We start from the raw sequence: 24,118 nt of genomic DNA on the forward strand, positions 1-24,118 counted from the left end.
AATGCTAAGTGAGACGGAGGGGGAGGAGTCTGGCTTTGGCACTAGCAGCTGCGGAGACTGAAAAACCTGAGGTGAGGTCTTGGGTCAAGGTTCTCGGACCCCCACCCCCACCCCCACCCCAGTCCGCCCTGCCCCTCCACATTAGGCGCCGCCGCGCTGTGGACCTAATAGCTTTGCAAGTCTGCAATAAAAAATGGCCTCCAATAAAACTACAGTGCAAAAAATGGGAAAGAAACAAAATTGGTAGAAAAAGTACTGGACCATCGTGTAGTGAATGGGAAGATGGAGTATTTCCTGAAGTGGAAGGGATTTACAGATGCTGACAATACATGGGAACCTGAAGAAAATTTGGATTGTCCAGAATTAATTGGAAGCATTTCTTAATTCTCAAAAAGCTAGTAAAGAAAAAGACGGTACAACAAGAAAATCTTTATCTGACAGTGAATCTGATGATAGCAAATCAAAGAAGAAAAGAGACACTGCTGACAAACCTAGAGGATTTGCTAGAGGTCTTGATCCTGAATGAATAATTGGTGCTACAAACAGCAGTGGAGAATTGATGTTTCTCATGAAATGGAAAGATTCAGATGAGGCTGACTTGGTGCTGGCCAAAGAGGCAAATATGAAATGTCCTCAAGTTGTAATTTTTTTTTATAAAGAGAGACTAACTTGGCATTCTTGTCCAGAAGATGAAGGTCAACAACTTACATCATTTTTACATATATATATATTATAAATAAAATATGACTCTTGGTGTTTGATTCACTAGTGTGAAAAAAACCAATTCTGATGGAAATCAAGTTTAATATGTTGGTTTTGAAAGTATTTGGGGAAGTTGTTGGGTTTTGTTCGTTTCGCATCAATAGCACTGGTTACTTTGAACAAATAAAAAGTTTTCTGTAGTTGCTTCCTTTATGATAAAACAGCACTTGATAGCTTGATATATTTCCTCTGCTTTTCTAAACATTGGGAAAATTATCCATATCAAACTAAAACAGAACTCATTTTTAGCTCACATGCATAAGGACCATTCTGAGTTTTTTGAGTGTATATAAATAAAATAATTATGTAAATGGTTTTTGTTTTGTTTTTAAACATTCACCAAAACAAAAACTATGGGTGAGGGCCAGGGATTTAGCTCAGTGGTTCAGGTGCCTGCCTTGAAAGTTCCAGGTCCTGTTTGATCCATACCAAAGAACAAACAAACAAACAAACAAACAAAAACTATGGTGATAAGCCCATGTTTGAGATGCTATCATTCTGAGCAACCTAAGAAATAAATCACAGTTAAATTGAAAGTTTTCCTGAAGCCATAACCTTTCAAGTTAAATAATGATTCTGTGGTTAATCAGACAGCTTAAAGTGGGTATTTTCAAAGCAGCCATATCTGTGTGTTTAGTTACAAAAATAAAGCAGTTTACTTGAAGAATTCCTGAAAAAAACTGTATCATTACCAACAACTTCCCCACCCAAATAAGGTAATTAGTCAACCTGGTTTGTTTGAATTAGCTAAGGAAGACTTGTTAAGGGATCATTAAAGATTGCTCATGACCCATTCCCTTACAAGTTGAAATCTGTATTCAAAGTCAGGATTCATGGATGTCTAAGACTTGGCTCATGGAAACCTACTGACTGGCTAGAGGTGGTCACAATGTAGGACCTGCTAGAATAAATGAATGAACAAACTTATAATCTAAATTATTGACCTGCATGTTTTTCTTGACCCCAACTTGTTCTTACATGTAGGCTCAATCTTCAGTATTCGGGTTACTGTTTCAGCAGAAGCCAGAAAAATAACTTTGTAGTAGTCAGAATGTTATCCTACTGTATAATGTTTACTTCATTGTAAATAATGGTGAGTGGTCAACAGTTTTATATTTAAAAAAATGCTAAGTGAGATGATACATCTTAATTAGCTAGATTTAGTCAATTTACAATGGATACACACTTCAAAACATGTTGTACAAGACAAATTCATACAATTTTATATCACTTAATAAAAACAACTTGAGTTCCCTTCTTACTTTGTATATACTTTTATTGTACTGCTTCACCATTGTAGTTGACTACTAATATCTGTAACCATAAATTGGACTGAATTCTTTGCAAGAGAACCTAGTCTTTCATCTTCGAACCCTTATAAACCAGTACTGTGCCTGCAACACAGTATTATAGTAATACAATTAATGTGTGTAGAATAAAGTGAATGAGGGGCTATCAATCATATTTGGTGGAATCTTATTTTGTGAAGAGAATGCCTCTTTTTAACTTCTTGAAAAATTTCCCCTACATACTACCAATCATCATCCTTTCTGCCTCTAAATACCTTCTAGAATTTTTAAAGTGAATTGTAATACTTAACAGGGTTCCTTCCTTCTATTACACAAATATATACAATTATCTCATGCTAAGCTAAAAGTTATCCAAGAGTAAGGACCATGTATTGCATTTTAGTGTTTATTTTTGTGTATGCTGGTCCATTTATAGTCTATCTCAAAATAAAAGCAGGTAAGAATCTTGCTAAATTGATCTGGATTACCTTTTCAGCCTGTCATATTTTTTCTCAGTCCTCCAGTAAGTTACTTTGGAGCACAGTTCTAAATCATAACACTGAAATGATACTATTCCAAAAACAAAACAAAACAAAACAATTCAAAAACAAAGGCAAGAAAATTAATTCTATTTCTGTTTTCTGAATGTATACATTATAATTTCATATAACAAGAACTCAAATGATTTCAGTTATTCATCTTACAGTAGCATATATAAATGCCAAAACAGATGTCTCTTTCAGTAATGAATTCCATGGCTACTTCTCACAAATCTATGAAAGAAGGCCTCCTGCGGGACAGGGGGATGTAACAGAATCCTATCATCTTCCCTATGGCAGTTAACACCTGAGTAAATTCTCACCAAAACTGAAAGCTACTCCCACTGTGATTCCACTCATAAACATGGATAGAGTAATCTGAGAAATTACAGAATGATAAAAAACAAAATTATTGGGCTGGGGATTTAGCTCAGTGGTGCTGCTGTCTGCCTCGCAAGTACAAGGTCCTGAGTTTGATCCCCGGTACCCAAACAAACAAACAATCACAAAAAATAAACAAAAACCCCACAAAATTATTTATCTGAACTCCTACCATAACTATCCACCACTCATGCCCATTACCAATTCCAATCAGTATGCCTGCCTTGAAGGGGAATCAGGGTTCCTTGTAAGTTACATGAAGAACTATACAAGAATAAATCTAATATTAGGACCACTCATTTTTTTTTCCTTTTAAAGTAAGGAAATCAATCTTCCAATTCTTCTCTGATCAAATCCTATTATACTAACTTTATTTGTTGGTTGTCTAAAGAAGGTGGGCAGCATTACTATTTATCAGTATTCTGCTAATTAACCATCAACTATTTGTATAACACATAATAACACTGCTCACATAAACAAAAGAAAGCAGGTCAATGAAATGGACGTTATAGCAACTTTAAAGGATAATCCAAAAGACTCTGCCTTTGGATTTTTACTCTACTGAATTAATTCATCAAATTTTTGGTCTTCAATCTTTTGTCATATGGATATTTTCATTATTATAATAGCATTTATGATCAAATCTTTAAGTTTTTCTACCTATAATTTTATATTTTCTATTGTTTAGCATTTTTATTAATTCAGACTATATATCCTTTTATGTGATTTTTTCCCCCCAGGGACAAGGATCAAACTCTGGACACTGTTCATGTTAGATAAGCATTCTACCACTAAGCTCTACCTGAAGCCCAAAGTGATTTTTTAAAAATATTTTCAGCCAGCAGTTTAACTATTACACAAACAAGGTAAAAACAAAATAATCAAAACCACACAGAATTTTTTGTCATATCTATCTCTCACATCATGAATTTTGTTAATTAAGAGCAACTTTTTCAAGTGCAGACACTTCCAAAATTCCCATGTACAAAAGAGAAGCTTTCTCTTCTACAGGGAGAACCTCCACTGGTCCAAGAATATAAACAAGTTAGTGATTCCTTCCATAGTCATTGAATAAAGTAGATAACCAATGATATAATGGGAGCCTCTAAGCTTCATTATAAAGTATTAGCACCATCATAGAGCCTGAAAAAACTGGTAAACACATGCACACACTGTTACACACAGGCCCTTGATTTCTCTATTGAGAAACCCATTAACTGGAAGCCTTGAGAAAGGCATCATAATATCCCATTTCAAATTTCCTTTTCTTATTTTAATGTTTCCATAAGTCTCAGGCTATACACAAAAAAGCTACTTCTAACTCAAAATAGAATATATCTTCCCAAGCCAGAGCTCCTAGAGAAAACACAAATCCAGAAACTACTTAGTAAGGGTTTTCTGGTAAATTTCAACTGAAAAGGCAGTAGGGAAAAAAAAATCAAAATCATGTTTTTATATGAAAATCAAAAAAGCTAAGTGCTAGGAAATCAGTGAAGACCAAAGCCTCACTAATGTGAAACTGAGGAATGATCCAAGGTACACAGGGTAACAAATAGCCATGAAAGCAAAACAGCCTTTTTCTGAAAGAAGGCTACTTCTTTCAGGGCAATTATTCTAAATAAGTAATGCCCAACTGAATAAGAGTTTTACTCTGTTTTATAGAAGCTCCACAATTATGTGACCCTACAAATAAACACACAAATCTAATGCAATCTGCTCAAACAAAAAACCTATGTTCATCCTCACAGAAAAAATACTGAGAAACCAAATAAATCCATCATTTGTTAAAACAAATATATTAAGCAAGATAATAAATACAGAAATACATGAAAATTTTTAAGAAAACAAAATTAGGTAGGTTTAAAATATCAACATCTTATTTAGTAAAAACAAATAAAAACATTTATCTACTTTGATCATCAACAGGACTACAATGTCACATTAAGTTATGGTGAAAAATTGAAAATCTGAGATAGGAAAGGGGCAAGAAGAGGATTTTAAAAAGAGAAGAATTAAGATGTGTCATGCACATATACCAACTCCCCACAAGGAATGTGACCATTATGCACTATAAACCTGTACTAATAAAAAAATTAAAAATGAGAAATATAATTTTATAGGTTATACAATTTTTATTATTTGAAAAAATAATATATAATTTAAAAACTGTATTTTCTTCTGACTACATGTATCATAGGTTTAGATGTGAGGTACTCTTTTTAAAAAATAATTTGTATGTTCAGTTTTGATTTTCCTTTTGCTTTGCAACTACATCAAGGAATGTTTATTAATTTCTAAATAATCTGTCTCTTTTTTAAAAAAAGTGAAAACCTAAAAACACTGGCCTTTGAGCCCTCCAGGTGCGGATCCTCAATACGAACAAGCATGACACATTTCCGTGGGCTCTAAGCCACTGGCTGGACTCGAGGAGGACATTGCCTTGGACTCTAGGCCTTCAGCTGAACTTGTGTGGGAAACTGCTGGGATCCAGGCCTTCAGCTGAATCCTTTGGGCTTCTAGTGTATGGTTAATCTCTTACACTCCTTTGCATTTAAATCTTTGGGTAATTTCATAAAATAGCCTTATAAGTTAAAAAAAAGAAAAGCCAAATCAGAGAACTTCTCAATAAAGTAAATCCAACCAGACAGAAACAACTTTTGTATTCTCATTTTAAAAACCTTTGGGGGGACCAGGGATTTAGCTCAGTGGTTCTGGCGCCTGCCGCACAAGCACAGGGTCCCGAGTTCAATCCCCGGTACCAAAAAGAAACCTTTGGGAACTGAGGGTAAAGGTTAATGGTAAAGCACATTCTTTGTATAAGCAAGGCCAAGGGTTCAATTCCCAGCACCTCAACCCACCTCCAAATATACTCTCATACTGAGAAAAATGTCATCCCTCAACCCAAATTTACTAAATGCAACTACCGCAATAGCCTTTCCAGTCTGCTTCTGTTAGTCGCCCTTACAGAGCACATCAGATCACCTTCTACAACATATATTTTAATACAACCTCTCTTGCCAAAAAAACCCCTCAATATTTGAGGGGTGGCGGTGGGGATAGCTCGGTGCTGCGGCACCCACTTGTTTTCCTTGCACTGAAAAAACAAAAACAAAACCACCCTCAGGGATACCCCCAGCCTCCCAATTTAGCTCAAATTCTTTAATCAAGCCAGGCTCCCACATTATGGCTCCTAACTCCCTTTCCAGCTTCCTCCTTAGTCCTCTCCTTAGAGGAACTTTCTCCAGTCAAATTATTCAACCCACAGACCTCCAAATACTTTATGCTTTCATAAGTGACAAAATATTTTCTTCTTAAAATTAACACTACAGATAGCAACTTTTTTTAACTTTTCTAAACAAATTTAAAAGTTGGTAATAAAATTTATGCAAACATTACATATACATATATATATTTTTTGGTAGCGGGGATTGAACTCGAGACCTTGCGCTTGTGAGGCAGATGCCAGAACCACTGAGCTAAACCCCCAGCCCCATTACATATATATTTTACAGAATTAACTATTAAACAAATGACTGAAATAAAGAAAGGGTTTGATAAGGAAATAAACACATTTTCCAAGATTTTAATAATTCTATATGACAATGCTTCCATTTACTTTTTAACTGAGAACACTTGTGAAAGAGCTTTCTCTAATACAACAAATGTGGTAGCCCTGCACAATTTCTAAATATTTAACTCATCTGATAATAAATTGTAAGTCACCATCAGGACCCAGTCTATTTTTAAACTATGAGGCTAGTAAATTGCTAATGTTTCCTAAGGAAAAGTACTTAATTCGCCACAGAAACTTTCAAAAGATTCTAAATTATTTTAGACAAAAAAATATTTTCTTGTTATCACCAACAATAGCAAAGTTTATAACAATACTGAAGCAGCGTTGGTGGAGATAAATTTTTTTTGAGAGTGTCTCGCTATGTAGCTCAGGCTGGCCTTCAACTCAATACGTAGCACAGTCTATCCTTGAACTCACAGTGATCCGAGTGCTAGGACTGGATTACAGGCGTGCACCATCACATCTGGCTTAGAGGAAAAACACATTTTTAGGGCTGGAGATTTAGCTCAGTGGTTCCGCCGCCTGCTTCAAAAGTACAAGGTCCCGAGTTCAATGCCCGGTACCAAAAAAAAGTACATAGGGGAAAAATAGATTTTTATCATCACCATTAATATAATGGCAAATTTTGACTATCACCAACATATCTCCTAGCACTGTAGATGGCTTCAATTTAAAACTTAACTTTTCCCCAAAAGACTAGGATAGCAGGATGTGGTGGTATGCAGCTGTAGTACACTAAGGCCAGCCTGAGCTACACAGCAAATTCAAGGCCAGCTTGGATTACACAGTGAGACTCTGTTTCAAAAAACTAAAAACAAAAGATTCAGACAACCTATTTAAACTAAAGCAATGCACTGTAAAGCACTACGACAGCTGCCCCAAATCCCAAATCCCTAATCTCTTTTGCTAAAACACTTTTTTTTTTTTTGGTACCGAGGATTAAACTCAGGACCTTGCACTTGGCAAGGCAGGCGGTGGCACCACTGAGCTAATTCCCCGGTCCCTGCTAAGACACTTTTTATGGGAACAATGCCTTACATTTGTGAAAAAAAATCAAGAAAAAGAAAACACCAAACCCAATACTTAGCTTAAAATTTGCAGTGAACAAAGAAAGGCTGGACACGAGCTGAAAGAAGGGAAGAGAACTAAATGTAGAAGACTGCCATACAAGGAAAAAGAAAAACAATAGAGACGATGTTGAAGTACAAAGGGAGCTACACTCACTCACTTGACTGGGGACATTGGTCCCAAAGGTAATGTACCACGGAGACTATAATTAACCTTCCAATGAGGAGTTACCCAACAAATCATTTCAGGACAGTTTTAGGAAAAACTACTCTTCTGAAAAACAACAACAAAAATAAAACCTGTCACTCTTATGATAAAAGTGAACCCAGAATCTAACCTTTCTCTGTTTTTCAAAGAGTATTACTTTAATACTTTATTTCAATCCTGTAAATTATAAATTTTTGTTACTTAGCCAGTTGTGCTGGTGTACACCTGCAATCCCAGCAGTCTGAAGGGCTGAAGCAGAAGGATTTCAAGTTTGAGCACAGCCTATTAGACAACTTAGTAACTGAGCAAGACCCTATTTCAAAATAAAAATAATAAAAAGGGTTGAGGATGTAGCTCAGTGGGGGCCCTGGGCTTGAACCTATTACTGCAAAGAAAAGAAAGAAAAAAATTGTTTTTACTCCTCTCATATGAAGCATACTGGTTTGTTTTTATATATATAAAAAAAACAACAACTATTAATTCATAGTATCCTCACAGAGAAGAAATACTACCAAAAAAGGCTAAGCCAAAAGAGAACTTGTCAAAACATGTCATAAACCACGTATCTAGGAAAGTAATGCAAGATACAGCAGATGGGGCTGAAACCAGCATTTTGTTTTTGAAGAATATAGAGCTAAAAGAATTGGTGAGGTAAGTGAACCTGGAGGTAATGGAAATATAAAAATTATTTCAAGAAGAGGAACTTAGTAAAAAACTCAAAATCAAGAAGAATTAATGTAATGTCATTAAAAAGAAAAGATACAAAAAATTAATTAAGATTTTGGTTTTCACTTGGTTTCTGCACAACAGTGGGGTACCCCACTGGGCTGGATATCTTCAGTGAGCCAAGACTCGAGGCTGAGAATGTTACTGGAAATTCTTTAAAGCTGCCTGTAGCTATGAAACCAATGCTAGAGACTACCAGTGTTTCCTCAGCATAAGGAAGCCTGTGTTAGCTGAGATTCACTTTATAGTCTTTCTTATATCCTTCTTTTGCCTGGAGGGTCAATAACTAAGCATTTACAGGCAATCAGAATATATTTTTCTTTAGACCTCAGAATAAATGAATATAAACAATATATATATATTTATTTAACATTTGTTCATCGGAATAGGCATTTCTCAAAACTGACCATACCATGAAAGTTTTAGCAGAAAGAATATATGTTGTAAAGGCATAATTTAGTCAGAACAATTTCTGTCACATTCTACCTTTAAGTTCTGAGTCACTGACAGGATTGGTTCTTTGGATTTGTCATTCTGTGTTTTTTTTACAACCATTTATTTTCTTCTACTTTCCAAATGCCTTGTACCGCCATGTCCTTCTAACCTCCTTTAATTTCTTTCTACATGTGTACAGACATACATAAAAGACTATCAGCGCCACTACGTATGTGTACATATATACATATACACACACACATAAAGACACATACGGCAAGAGATCAAATATTAGAGTACAAACCAAAGACGAAGACATACGTAACACTGCAAAATAGGAATAAATCCGATTATTTTTATTTCTATGATAAAACTGTGATTGGTTACTACAACTCACCAGATGGTTCTTCAGGCTCACTTTCATTTTCTTCCTCAGGTGGGGCTTGAGGGGGTGGTGGAGGAAGCTTCTTTTCTTTCTCTGCTTTAGCATTCCTCTCTTCTTCTGAATAATATTCATCTTCTGAGAGGTTCGCCAAGCTCTCATCCATCTCTCGGTACTCCACCTATGTAGAGATTGTAACAGGAAAAACTAAGTACAGTGAACATCTAAAATTAGGGAGCCTACCTGGAACTATTAGTGAATATGAATGGCTTTCTAATTTGAAATTTTAAGGGAAATAAGCATTTAACAAGGAACAAGCCAGTTTGCAATAGGAACTTATTAAAAACAAAAGCCTCATGAAACACTCTTGGTCAGTTCAGGTTTAGTTTGATCTGTAACTTTTACATCATAACAATGACCAATTCAAATCACACTCTGAGGCTCTCTATACCTAAGTGTTTTTTTTCAGTGTGTATATATCATACTTGTATTTTGGAACTTTCAACAAAAGAGCTGTATCTCTGACAAAAATATAGTTAACCAGAATACCAAGTCTGTCTAAAAAGACTACTTGTTGTAGCCTGGTGTGGTGACACACATCTGTAATCCCAGCACTCTGGGAGGCTAAAGCAGGAGGATTGAAAGTTTGAGCTCAGTCTGAGTAACTTAGTGAGATCCTGACTCAAAACAAAAAATAAAAAAGGGTCAGAGATGTAGCACACTGTGGAGGCCCTGGGTTCAATCCCCAATCCCATTTTTTAAAAAGAATGTATGTATTATAAATAGTTGGCATGGGAACACTATCAAACTATGACTGCATTCCAGAAAGCCATAGAATATACAGCTCTTTAATTATTATTGATTCAATAAAAAGATGAAATAAAAAATTAGATACGGGGATGGAGAACAACAACATTTACCACGTATACCATAGCTATTGAATTAATGAATTATCCCACAATTACAGTGAAAAGAATCTATTTTAATTTTCTAGATGTCTTTCTGTTAGCTCCAGGTAGCTGGTTACTTTTTATTCTTTTTCTTTTATTATTTTAGGATTTGGGGGATGGAGGACAGACAGAGGAAGGAAAAGAACTTTAATGAAAAATGAGATTGAGTTAGAAAATGGAAACAAAAATTAAAGATAAACCAATGACCGAGATGCTCTAGGAATCTTAATTTAGTGTATGAATAACTGTACAGTATCCATCTACTGAAATACTAAACACAGCACACGGCACAACGGAAAAAACAATTATAAATGAGTATATCCTTATACTCAATATGCTGAAAATCTAATTGCAAACAAATGATCTGGCTCAGATGACCATCTCACAGAGAAAACTTTCTGAAATGTAAATAATACTGAACTTTATCCTGAGAAAAACTGTAGGAATAGTTCTCAGGACAATGGGTGAGAAAACAGCAAGAAGGAAAAAGACGGTTTCAAAGAGGAAAAGAGATCAGAAAATGTAAAACAAACAAAAACAAAGCTTATAGCATCCAGTTTTCTTTTTCCTTTTATCTCTCCTTAACAGAGCTTGACCCCTCAGTTTCAAAGATTCAGTGCTATGATCTTACCTCCATCAAACCTACTCATTCACTAATCACTTGAAGGGATCCCAAGATCAAGTTTGGGAAACTTTGGTTTTGTTGGGTTTATTATGTGGTACTAGGGCATGAACCCAGCCAGAGCCTCATACATGCAAGGTCAGCACTCTACCACTGAGCTACATCCCTAGCCCTTTTTTATTTTGAGACAGGGTCTAAGTTGCCCAGGCTGACCTCAAACTGATGATCCTCCTGCCTCAGCCTCCCAAACAACTGGGATTACAAGTGTGTGTCACTATGTCCAACAAAACACTGAGTTCTTTATAAGCCCACTCTAGGAGTCACAATGCACATTAAAGGTACTGAGAAGTTTTTCAGCAAAGTAATCTTTTAAACAATGTTTAAAATCCAGTGTTTGGACAGAAAAATAATTATTAACAGGGAACATTTGGAAAAGGCTCCTCTAAGGAGTTCTTTTTTTTTTTTTAATGTTTTCTGTAATTTATTGACACCATTCTTATTTTTTAAAATTTATTCAACAAGTATTTTTTTTTTCCCCATTAAGTTTATTGGTACATTTTAGGTATAAAATACAGTTACATTCATCATTGGGATCTTGTACCATTACATGAGTATCTCGGTTCTTATTTTTTTCCCCTTCCCTTGCCCTCCCTTCACCCCCTCCACCCTTCCCTATTTGCAAAGACTCTGTTTCCATTTTTTTCCTTTTCTCATATTTTTCTTTCCCCTTTTTTCCTTTCCCTTACCCCTCCCACTTCCTCTGCACCTTTAGACCTTTTCTTCCTGTTACACAGTATCAATTATACATTTTATAAATTACAATATTAAGATCTAGGAGACATTACCACAGATTTTACAGAATTTAAAAGGATATAGAAAGCATATTTCAAAAATCTTTTTTGAAATAAATTTGACAACTTCTAAGAAGTACCTTGGAAGACAAATTAATGAAACTAACTCTGGAGGAAATATAACATTTGAATAGCACCTATTAAAGAAAGTATATTCCTAGCTTGAAAACCTACCTATATGACAACAGCAGGCTCATATACATTTTAACTGATAAATTATATCAAACAATTAAAGCAGAAAAAAGAAGGAACACTTCTCCCCTCATTTTAAGAACTCAACATTGTGCTAAGCCTAAAACTGGATAAAGATAATAGAAGAAAAAAGTATGAACATAGATAGAAATTTGTTTAACAAAACAAACTATTAGAAGTCAGATCTGGCAGGATGTAGAAAGTGGTTTTGTTATAGGGATGGCAGTGTTGGTTCAGCATTGGAAGATTCACCCCCAAAAGTCATGAATTTAACAGAGGAAAGCAAAAAGCCATATGATCCTCTCACTAGGTGGAGAAAAAGTACTGGACTACATTCTACAGCTGTTCATGGTAAAAGCTATCAGGAGACTAGAAGTAGAACAGAACCTTCTCAACAGATTAAAGACACGTACTCCATACTTCCAGCAAAAATGACTTATACGAATGGAGACGATTCAATGTTTCTCCCTAAGGTGGGGAACAAGGGCAGATATGCTTACTCCTCATCTGTCCATTAAACTTTGAAACCTAGGCCCCACCAAAATAGTCTGGCAATAAAATGACACAACTAGGATAGGATTGGCAAGGTAGAAGCAAAATCTTTATAAACACTATCTCTTCCTCGGCTCTTGAATTGAGTTTATATTCTATAAAATGCTAATGTTAAATAATCTTTCAAAACTCAGTGGACCATATATGTGTGGTTCTATTTCTAGATTCTCTGTTTTATTCCAATGATCTATATGTCTTTCCTTACACCAACACTGCCTTGATTACTGTAGCTTTAAAAGAAGTCTTAAAATTAGGTACAAAACGTCTTCCAACACTGTTTTTGCTTTTTTTTTTTTTTTTAACTTTTCTAGGTCCTTTGTACTCCTACATACCTTTTAAATTTCAATATCCAATTCTTCATTTATAGCAAGTATACACAGACCTGAACTTTAATATATACCTTGTGTTTTCTAATCCTGCTAAATTCAAATACAAGTTCTAGGGACTCCTAGAGATTTCTTAGTATTTTCTCTATAGATGATCATTTCATCTACATATAAAGATTTTGCTTCTACCTCTAAGGAGTTCTTACTCTTCACGGGAAAAAAAAAAGATTAGAAAACACTTCAGAGGTAGAAGCAAAAACATTTAAAGGTAGCATTTAAAAAGCCAACACTAATAAAGTAAAATAAAAAGCCAACACTATTTGATAGGGACATAGGATTCTTCAGCATTTCATTTATTTTTTTCAATGTTTAAAATGCATTAAAATGTATAAATACACACTCCTATGTGTTAAACCAAGCCTTAGTCCTTTAAAGATCACCAACACGTTAACTTGTACTCCTTTGGCGTAACTCAATTTGGGGTAGACCTGAGAATGAAGTTTCTTCTGTCATCTCTGTCCAACTGAGAGTGTCCTGAGATGGATGGCAAGGCAAGTTTTAAAAAAACAAAAAAACCAACTTTTGCATAACTTATCAATCAGTAGTGGATAGTCACAACACTTCACATAAAAAACACAGAAATACAATTGGATTTTAAGGCCAAGACTGCTTAAACCCCAAACTCAAAGCTGGTTTCACCAATATCCCCAGATTCTTACACATACACTGACAACTAAGAGCACGGTATAAATTTAAACTTAATATGAAACTGACAAGTGGTATTTTATTTTGAGATTTTGTACCAAATTGTATTTTATAAAGTTTCCCCATTTAATAAAGTTTTTAAATCATCTAAAAGAAACACACAAACTAAAAAAATAAACTATTCCCCTAAAGCAGTGACAGTGAACCTTTTAGAGCTTCCAATGATACAAATGGCCCACTGCAGCACGCGTGCCATAGGTTCTCCACCATTGCCCTAAAGAAATAGTTCAATCTCGAACCCAAAGGACTGGGAACCTCTCACCTCTAAAAATCTCAGACTTCATGGGCTGGGGATTTAGCTTAGTGGTTCCATCGTTTGCCTTGCAAGCGCAAGGACCCGAGTTTGATCCCTGGTACCAAAAAAAACACAAAAAACTCAGACTTCAGAGGTTCTAAAACTACTTACAACCAAAGACACAAAAGTTTCAATGCGCATAATATGAGTAGGATAATTATTCTTACTCTTACACTGATGACTCCCAAATTTACAACTATAATCTTTTCTTTTTCAGCCCCCACCCCGTGCCCCTTACTATATACGTAGACCCATTCACTTTCCAATTACTTTAAGCTCTGGTTTTTCTTTTTCTTTTTTTAAAAATCTTTCTGCCTTTTTAAAGTTTTTATGACACAAGTGCTGCTTAACTTTCCAAATACAGTACATGATATTTTCGGATAGTTTAACAGATGAATGCCAAATTTTTCAAACTGGTATACACTATTCAAACTCCTCTCTAATAATTTTTTAACAACTAGTCAAGAAGTCCTCAAAGTGGTTCTAACCACTCCAAACTCCCTAAAATGTCTCCAACCTTTTTCTGCTAATCAAATGTCTAAAACTCAAGGTCCACCTCCTCTACAGATTATTTCCTAGTTATTCTAAAACTACATATAAATCCTTGCCTTCTGAGTTCTCACAGCACTTATGGTCTGCACTTCATGTACAGTTCAGTGCTGTCTGACAGAACTTTTTGTGATGAGGATAATGCTCTGTATCTATGCTGGGCATACAGGGCTATTAAGGTGACTGAAGAAGCATTTTTAACCTTAATGTGGTTAGTGGCTATCGTGTTGGATAGCACAAATGTAGTCAGTGCTAGCTTGGTTCATGAACTAAATTCGTTCTACAATTCTGGGGAAGATGGCTGTGTTTGGGTTTGTGTGGGGTAGATGGCCATTGTCGTTTTCATCACCTGATGCGGAGTTTCATGATCCAAAGCAAAATTCTGCCAAACGCTTCAGTAAGCAAAATGAACTGTTCACAAAAAGAAGCATTCATGTACTCTACAACCTGGACACAATTTTACAAGCCGAACACTACTGATCCATCTTGCTCCCAAATGAAACCCATCTGCAATTAAATTTATTTGCCCACTATTCCCAAGATCAGGCTGTCCACTCTGGACTCCCTGCCACTCCAAACCACTTTGTACTACATTCCAAGCATATTCTCCACTGGTAGTACTGAATTACTAGCCACCTACTTACTTTTTGCAGACACTGCAATAAGAATTTGTTTATATTGTATCTAAACCTAACCTCACAAGGTAGAATTTACCAGAAAAGGAATCACAGGAAGATGAAATGAAACGCACATATTCCTTTTTTTCCAGACTACTTTTCTAAATTCTGGCATTTAAAGGTCTAGCTCAAGATCTCCATTCCTGAAACTGTAGTGTTTCTGAAATTCTAACCCAATATACCGATTTCACCATATTTTACCATTTATGCACCCAGAAGTGAATTTATTCTAGAACAATGAAACTTCAGTTTCAAGGATCCTCAAATGCATGGCCCTCTTAAACTGAATGTAATTTTGATTATGTAATTATATAAATTTTTTAAAGGAGAGTCCCCAAACTGGATAAACTCCCAGGCAATAAAACACCTGCATACACCTCAGAACTCTTTAAGCAAGACCTGTTCTGGCCTCAACTGGCTTTTTAAATCTTTAAATGGGTACTCTATCCATTGAACTCCATTTCCTCTGACTCCCAAGGCTGCCTAGCAATGGGTAAATTTTCCCAGCTCCTTGCTTCCTCATTGCTACCCCAAATTAACAATAACTCATTCTTCTTTTGAAAGTTGAAAAACTAATCACAATAAAAAGCCAAAACAAAAGGAATGAAAATAAACACAGGAGAATTACAAATACAAAACTCTTTCAGCATGCTCCAAATTGGTCAACAGATTAAATATAATCCTAATCTCGATCCCAGCTGTACTCTGCAAAAACTAATAAAGTGATCCTATACTTCACATGGAAATGCAAAAGACAGGAACACTGTATTTCCCCAAAAATAAAACTGAGTCTTATATTAATTTTTGTTTGAAAAGACACAATTGGACTTATTTTCAGGGGATGTCTTATTTTTTCATGTACAACAATCTACATTATCTATGTATAAAATCTACACTTATTCAAATATAATCACGTTATCTGGAACGTCATAACTCTTCAAAAACTGAATTCTAGCCTGAATTTCTCGAGACTCCATTTCCTGTAGAACCAACCACTGGCCCCAATTCCTCATATCCAGTAAAAGAGCTCTCTTTAAATGAGCACTTCTTGTCCATGTAGTCTGCTTGCAATGCATTGGCAACATAGCTGCCAGTGATTTTATCCCATGAATTCTTCACCCAGGTCAAGACTTCTTACAGGCAAGGCTTCATAAAGTTTCCATTAAATCAAGTGTTAACTGAAGGCTTAGGAGACAGGAGTGGCAATAACCATGATGGGAGTTAAGAATAACAGCCAGGCATGGAGGCCCACACCTGTAAATACCAGCACTGCGGAGGCTGAGGCAGGAGGACTGTTGTGAGTTTGAGGCCAGCTTGAGCTACATAGTAAGTTCAAGGCCAGTCTGAACTACAGAGACCCTGTTTAAAAAAAAAAAGATGGTCCACATAAAAGTGACAAAATATTGCTTGCAGGCATTAACATCCAGAAAATATTTCTTTATTTTACTTGAGTACATAAAGTACATCTGTTACAACACATCATGTATTGAATTATGAAGATTCATATGAGACACAACCAAATCCATTCGTTATCAAGTATGCACATTATTTCTGCATCATGCCTGTACTTCAATTGGTCATTTGGCAGTAAGTCTCAAATTCATCTGTTTACATAGGCATTTACCTTGTCCAAAGATGCCCCAATTGAGTATTTTAAAATACATAATTATAATTTACATTATCATTTAAGTATTGAGGTCAATAACATTTATAATTATATATTAATATTATTATTTTATAATTCAATACATCCATCATGTGTTACAACAGATGCCAAATGTGTTTGGCTGATGATCTCATTATTTTGGTGAGAAGGCTGGTATCATGAGCATTCTAAAAAAATCATGCTGGGGCTTATTTTCCATTAGGTCTTATTTATCTTGGGGAAAATACAGCAGCTAACACAATCTTGAACAAAGTTGAAAAGTTCAGAATTTCTGACTCAAAATTTATTATAAAGCTAAAATAATCCAAACAGTGTGGTGCTGACATAAGGATAGAAACAGAAATGGACAAGGTAAAGCTGAGAGTCCCTAATAAACCCTTCATTTACAGTCAGTCAACAAGGGTGTAAACCACTCAATGGGGGAAAGAAGTTTTCAAATTGTGCTGGGACAACTGGCTATTCACATGCAAAAGAATGACTTAATCCCTACCTCATATAATATACATTAATAACTCCAAGAAGACCACAGACTCCAACCTAAGAGCTAAAACTATAAAGCAGAAGAGCCAGGTGGGGTAAGGCAATGCCCGTAATTCCAGCTACTCAGGAGGCTGAGGCAGGAAGATGGCAAGCAGTTTAGTGAGACCCTGTCTGAAACAAAAAATGAAAAATAAGAAGGCTGGAGATGTAACTCAGCACTACCTGGGTTCAATCCCCAGAGCCACAAAGCAAAACTCTTAGATGAAAACAAAGATGTAAATCTTTATGACATTGGATTAGGCAAAGGGTTCTCAGTTATAGCACTAGAAGTAAAAAACAATATCAAAAATAAATTAGACCTGATCAAAATTAAAAACTTTCATAACCAGAATAAAGAACTCTTACACGTAAAAATTTTTTTTTTAAATAGCCAAGTATTTCAATAGATATTTCACAAAGATACACAAATGGCCAGTAAGCACATGAAAAGATGCTCAATGTCTTTAGTTATTAGGGAAGTGCATATGAAACCACAATGGGTTACCACTTCACACTCACCAGGATGCTATAAGAGAGATAATAACAAGTGTAGCCAAATATATAGAGAAACTAGAACCCTAATATGTTGAAGATGAAGATGTAAAATGGTACAACTGCTATGGGAAACTGTTAGCAATTTCTCAAAAACTAAAGTGGAGTTACCATATAGTCTAGTAATTCTACTCCTGCACATATGCCCAAGAGAAATGAGAAAGTATGTTCACCAGGATACAAAATCAACATTAAAAGGGCCGGGGATTTAGCTCAGCGGTTTAGCTGCCTGCTGCGCAAGCACATGGACCCGAGTTCAATCCCCAGTACCAAAAAAAAAAAAAAAAAAATCAGAAATCAATAGCTTTCCTATAGTATACCAATAATAAACTAGCTGGAAAAAAAAATCAGGAAAACAATTCAATACACAATAGCTTAAAAAAAAAAAAAACCCACCTAGGTACCAACCTAACCAAGGAGGTGAAAGACCTCTATAATAAATACAAAATACTAAAGAAAGAAATTAAAGATGACAACAGAAGACCTCCCATGTTCATGGATCATAAAAATTAATATTTTTTAAATAGTCATATTACCAAAAGTGATCCTCAGAATCAATACAATCTCAATAACATTCTTCACAGAACTCAAAAAAACAATCCTAATATCATATGAAAAAATAAAAGACCCAGGATAGCCAAAGCAATTCCAAGCAAAACAGCAAGGCTGAAGGCATCATAATACCAGATTTCAAATTATACTACAAAGCCATAGTTACAAAACCAGCATGGTACTGGCACACACAAAAAAAGTGTCTAAAAAGTAGACATACACCAATGGACTAGAGGACAAAGAAACAAACCTACACAACTACAACCACCTGACTTTTTTTTTTTGGTACCGGGGATCAAACTCAGGACCTTGCACTTGTGAGGCAGCTGTGGTGCCACTGAGCTAAATTCCCAGTCTGCAACCACAAGATTCTTGACAAAGGAGCAAAAAACATACATTGTAGAGTAGATAGCTCTTTATTAAATGGGACTGGGAAAACTGGATATCATATGTAGAAGACTGGAACTAGATCCCTCTCTCTCTCAGCCTATATAAAAATCAAATCAAAATGCAACAAAGTCCTGATACAAAACTGGATACTTTGAAACTGCTAGAAGAAAACATAGCGGAAGCTGAGTGTGGTGGCTGCACACCTGTAATCCCAGTACTTGGTAGGCTGAGGCAGGACTGATTGATAGTTTGAGGCCAGTCCGGGCTACATACTGAGTTTGAGGCCAGCCTGAACTACATAGCAAGATGCTGTCTCAAAAAAAACAAAAAAGGGGGGATATATTAAATTCAATACAACTGAAGCCATAAGCACAAGCAAAGAATTTTTGAATAGGAGCCCAATAACACAATAAATAATAGCAATAATAGGGCCATTCCAGGACTCGAGAGGGTGAGGCAGGAGGATTGTGCAGTTCAAGGCCAGCCTGAACTACATAGTAACTCCCTATCTCAAAAAATCAAAACGACAACAACAACAAAAAATCAAAACCAAAAGAAGCAAAGGAATAATAGGAAGAATATTCTCCCTACTATTTTTTTTGGTACCAGGGATCGAACTCGGGGCCTTGCGCTTCCGAGGCAGGCGATGGAACCACTGAGCTAAATCCCCGGCCCTTCTCCCTATTTTTTGACGGAACTGCATCAAAGAAGTTTCTGCACAACCAGGGAGAACAATCAACAGAGTGAAGAGACAACCTAAGAAAGGGAGGAAATCTTTGCCAATTACTCTTCCAACAGAGGATTAATATATAGAATATACAAAGAACTCAGCACCAAAAAATCTAATAGCCCAATCAATAAATGGGCAAGCGAACAGACATTTCTCAAAAGAATCAGCGCAAATGGCCAATAAGTATATGAAAAAATGTTCAACATCTTTAGCCTTAGGGAAATGCAAATCAAAACTACACTGAGATTCTATCTCACCCCAGTCAGAATGGCTATCAAGAATACATACATACTGGGCCGCGGATTTAGCTCAGTGGTTTCGCTGCCTGTTGCACAAGCGCAAGGACCCGAATTCAATCCCCGGTACCAAAAAAGAAAAAAAGAATACATACTTACATAAATATTAGCAAGGATGTGGGGGGGTGACATCAACTCTTCTACACTGCTGGTGGGAATGTAAATTAGTGCAGTCACTATGGAAATCAGTATGGAAGTTCCTCAAAAACTAAAAACAGAACTACCATATGACCCATCTATACCACTCTTTGCTATACTCAAATTAGAAGTCACCATACTACTGGGAGACCTACATAGCCATTTTTATTGTAGAACAATTCACAACAGCCACAATATGGAACAAGCCTAGGTGCCTATCAACAGAAGAACAGATAAAGAAAATGTGGTACATATACACAATGGAGTATTATGGAATAAGCTAAACCCAGAAAGACAAATGTCACATGTTTTCCCTAACATATGGAATCTAAAAATGATGACATGAAAGCAGAGGGGAAAGTATTATTAGAAAGAAGAGACATAAAAGGGAAGGAGGAGAAGATAAGGGATGGTAATAAGGGGAATGGGAAAGTTATTAATTATATCATGAAGAGATCAATAAATTTATTGAGGTGAAAGGATGTCCACTACACTCCATTAAGTGAAACAGCAAGTTACAACAGTATATATGCCAGTGCCAACTTTTTATTTTTAAAATGCATTAATATACAGAGATCAAATCATCTAGAACGCTGTTCACTTAGCTGTTTTAATCTGTCTCTGTGATGCTAAGCACATTTTTCCTTTTTTTTTTTACTTGTGCTAATATAAAATGTTTCTGAGGACATTAAGAATTGTTATTAGTATGTGAGGTGATATGTTAATTAGCCTGATTGTAGTAATCATACAATATCTCAAAACATGATGTTGTACACCTTATATATGATTTTGTCAATTATACTCAATAAAAAAGATAAAAATAAATGTTCATAGCCATATTATGCATAACAGCCAAAAAGTGGAAACAACCCTAATGTCCATCAAATGGATAAACAAAAGGTGAATTCCATACAGCGGAATTTAGCCATAATAATTATCAAGTATTGAATGGAAGTACAACATGGATGAACCCTGAAAACATGCTAACACCAAATAAAAAGGCCACATATTGTACGATTCCAGCCAAAATGTCCAGAACATGCAAATCATGGAGTCAGAAGGTATACTAGTGGTTGCCAGGGGCTGGAGCCAGAGAGGAATGGAGTGACTGTTAATGATACATACAGTTATGTCTCAGGGGCAATGTTCTAAAAATTGATGATGGTGCAGATTAAACAAGTGAATATGATAAAAACCACTCAATTAACTATACACTTCAATATAGTGAACTGTAAATTATAACAATGACTCTCCTGTTTTAAAAATACTACATGAGGCCAGGGATTTAGATCAGTGGCACCGCGCCTGTCCTCGCGAGCACAAAGTCCTGAGTTCGATCCCCAGTACAAAAAAAAAAAAAACACTACATGAGGGCTGGGGATTTAGCTCAGTGGTGCCCCTGCCTGCCTCACAAGCGCAAGGTCCCAAATTCAATCCCCTGTACAAAAAAACCCACAAAAAACAAAACTACCTGAGCCAGGTGTGGTGGTGAATGCCTGTAATCCCAGCACTTGGGAGGCTGAGGCAGGAGAATCGCCAGACCAGCCTGGGCTACCCAGTGAGACCCTGTCTCAAACAAAACACCCCACATGATTTCAGGCCACACTTTCTTACTGGCCTTTTTCTACGCTCTAATTCATTTCTGAGGGTTGGGATCACCAACCTCCATGCTTTTCTAACCCAGGCTTTGGTGAGGCTGAGGCAGAATGATCCCTGGACAGTGTGGCCTGGGCTGTTCAGTGAGATCCAGTTTCCAAAGAAAAAAAAATGGAGCAAAACAATAAGGTAAATATCAAAAAATGAAAACAAAGTCTTTGTAAACAGGGAGGGATCCAGGGGTCAAAGGAAGAGCAGGGGAAGGGGGAAAAATAAGAACCAAAAATAGGCACCAATTATGTAAAGGTGCAAATTTCCAATGATGAATGTCACTATATTGTATACCTAAAATGTACCAATAAAATAAAATTAAAAAAAAATTTTTTTAAACAATAGGGTAAATATCGTAATTTTTATATAAGCATAAATTACATGAGCTGCTCAATTTTAATCTTACTTACCTATTTGTTTAGCAGTACCGGGGATCTAGTCCACTGCCTCACAAACACTCTAGCACTGAAATACACCCAGTCGTCTTTGTACATTTATTATATTCGCATATATTTCCAGTTTTTTCAACTAGAATATAAGATCTCCCGAAAAAGCCAAAGTCTGTGGCCTAATGCTGCCCCAGTCCCCTGAACAGATATTGTCCCATGTGGTCTTTTGTTTCAGGGACCAATGATACCCTGTCACAATAGAAGTGTGAGGCCTAAATGCCAGCAATACCACTTAACCCTTTAACTTCAGGCGAGGTATTTAAACCGGCAGCTTCAGCTTACTCATTCCTAAAAGGGGCTAACAATACCTGCCTGTTAGTGTCTAGCAAAAGTAAAATGTTGGGTGACCCGTGGGACACACCAGCTGGCACAAAGAGATGGAAACCAGTTATTGTCTGTATACTGTTTGGTGCCAAATCTTTCTTCCCATATATTTGCACCTTAATTAGCCCTCCTCATCGACTTCCGTATCTACAAAAATCTATACCAAAAGATCACTGAGAAAGCAAAATTTAAAAAGACCCAAACTACAAAGCAGACAACAAACGCTTTAAAAGTCTTTCCTTTTTGTCCCCTGGCTAAGGCGATCGCCTCAGCATCATCCTCCAAACAAATCCCTTGTGCACCAGCTGAGAAGCCATCGATACTACTGTACAACTTCCACAAATCGACAAACAAGAGGTATCTCCAAAAACGCCAACCACGACTCCATACCGGGAAGCCATTTTTCCTAGCCCGAAAGACGAAAAGGTGTACAAGACTTAATGATAAACACCCTACAGACGTCCGCAGGTCCGCAGGCTCCGCACAAAGGCTGACTTCAACCCTCTCTCCCCCCGCCAACCCCCACTCCCCACCCCCCAGGCTACGAGGCAGCCCGGGGTCCCGGCTGAGGGCTGGGTGGTCGCGGGACTTCAGGCCCAGCCCGGGGCGGGGACCCTCGAGGAAGAGAGTCCTGGCGCGCGCCGCAGAAGGTATCGGGCCTCACCTTGGCTCGCTTGCGCCGGCTGGTCCGTCGCCCCTCCGGAGTCTCTGATATTCCCGTCTCCATGGGGGTCGCAGACCCGGGCACCACCGTGGGTCCGGCCTGAGGCCCGGCGGACCCCGGCGGCTCGGCCAGGCCGCCGGGAGGCGAAGCCCGCGGAGGCTCCTTCTTGCGGGGAGTGCGCTCCCCGGCCGCCCCAGGCCCGACCTCAGAGGGGCCCGACAGGCCCGCAGGTGGCGCGGCCACCTCGGAGCCGTTCTCAGCGCCGCCCGCCGCCCCAGGTCCGGCCTCCGTTCCGGCCGCCGCTGCCGCCGCCGCCGCCGCGGCAGCTGCCTTCTTTCCAGACAACATCTCGGGCCGCCTGGCAGCCGACGGCCGCAGGGGCCGCTCGGTCTGTCGCTCCGTGAGTCCGAAGCAGCCTCACCACTCCTCGCCTCGCTTCACGAAGTCCGCGTGCCACGAAACGCCACCGCGTACGCCAGCGTTGTGCGCGCTCTCGCCTCGTCCAGACAAAAAGACCCTGCACCGCCCACGGGCCCCGCCCCGCCCCGCCCCGCCCCGCCCCGCTGCCATAGAGCGGCATCCTGGAAGCTAGAGCGGTTCCGTGTCCAAGAGCGCCGGGCTGGCTAGAGCGACTATGCAGCTGAGGGAATCGGCCCCAGCACAGGCGGAGAGTTCCGGATTTCTGGGCCGGACTGCGCCTCCGAAGGCGACTGTTTCCTTCTGGCACTTGAGTTATTTACTCATTCATTCTCCCACCCATTAGTCAATTCAAGCAGTATTTGCTAATAGCTATTACGTGACAAAGGTTGAATTACGAAATTCTTACTTTTTAAGAATGGGCGAAAACACAAGTTAATGGGTGAAAACACAAGCGTGACCTGTAGATTTTGTATTTATTCGTGATTGGCTTGCACTGGAAAAAAATTGAGCTCATGAGTTTCGGTGGTAAGGGAATGGAGAGAAATTATTAGAAACTCACGTTTGATTCCAAATGGAATTACTCTTCGTGTTCTTCCTTCTGTCTGGCCCCCTCCCCATTCACGCACCCT

At 37.6% G+C, this 24,118-nt stretch overlaps 1 protein-coding gene, 1 non-coding gene and 1 pseudogene across 3 annotated transcripts in view; 1 reads left to right on the forward strand and 2 right to left on the reverse strand.

Annotated features, from left to right (window-relative positions):
• Kdm1a (lysine demethylase 1A) overlaps nucleotides 1–23,587 on the reverse strand; it is a 76,896-nt gene extending 53,309 nt beyond the window's left edge. The window contains exons 1-2 of one of the 2 annotated variants that reach the window (XM_004850542.3): nucleotides 23,070–23,587; nucleotides 9,379–9,544 (exon numbers count right to left, since the gene is read on the reverse strand). In XM_004850542.3, coding sequence (XP_004850599.1) covers nucleotides 9,379–9,544; nucleotides 23,070–23,417 — 514 coding nt within the window. In that variant the 5' untranslated portion in view covers nucleotides 23,418–23,587. The remainder of the gene's footprint in view (nucleotides 1–9,378; nucleotides 9,545–23,069) is intronic. The other variant, XM_004850543.3, reaches the window with a different exon arrangement.
• LOC106009862 (chromobox protein homolog 3 pseudogene) lies at nucleotides 194–776 on the forward strand (annotated as a pseudogene).
• Nucleotides 3,351–3,478, reverse strand: LOC147827258 (small nucleolar RNA SNORA19). The gene has a single exon (XR_015452859.1). It is a non-coding gene; the product is annotated as a small nucleolar RNA SNORA19 (small nucleolar RNA).
• Nucleotides 23,588–24,118: the final 531 nt, after the last annotated feature.

The sequence above is a fragment of the Heterocephalus glaber genome, unplaced genomic scaffold (genome assembly GCF_053883595.1).
Source record: "Heterocephalus glaber isolate CG9 unplaced genomic scaffold, H.glaber_assembly_v1.0 deba00001452, whole genome shotgun sequence".
NCBI classification, from domain to species: domain Eukaryota; kingdom Metazoa; phylum Chordata; class Mammalia; order Rodentia; family Bathyergidae; genus Heterocephalus; species Heterocephalus glaber.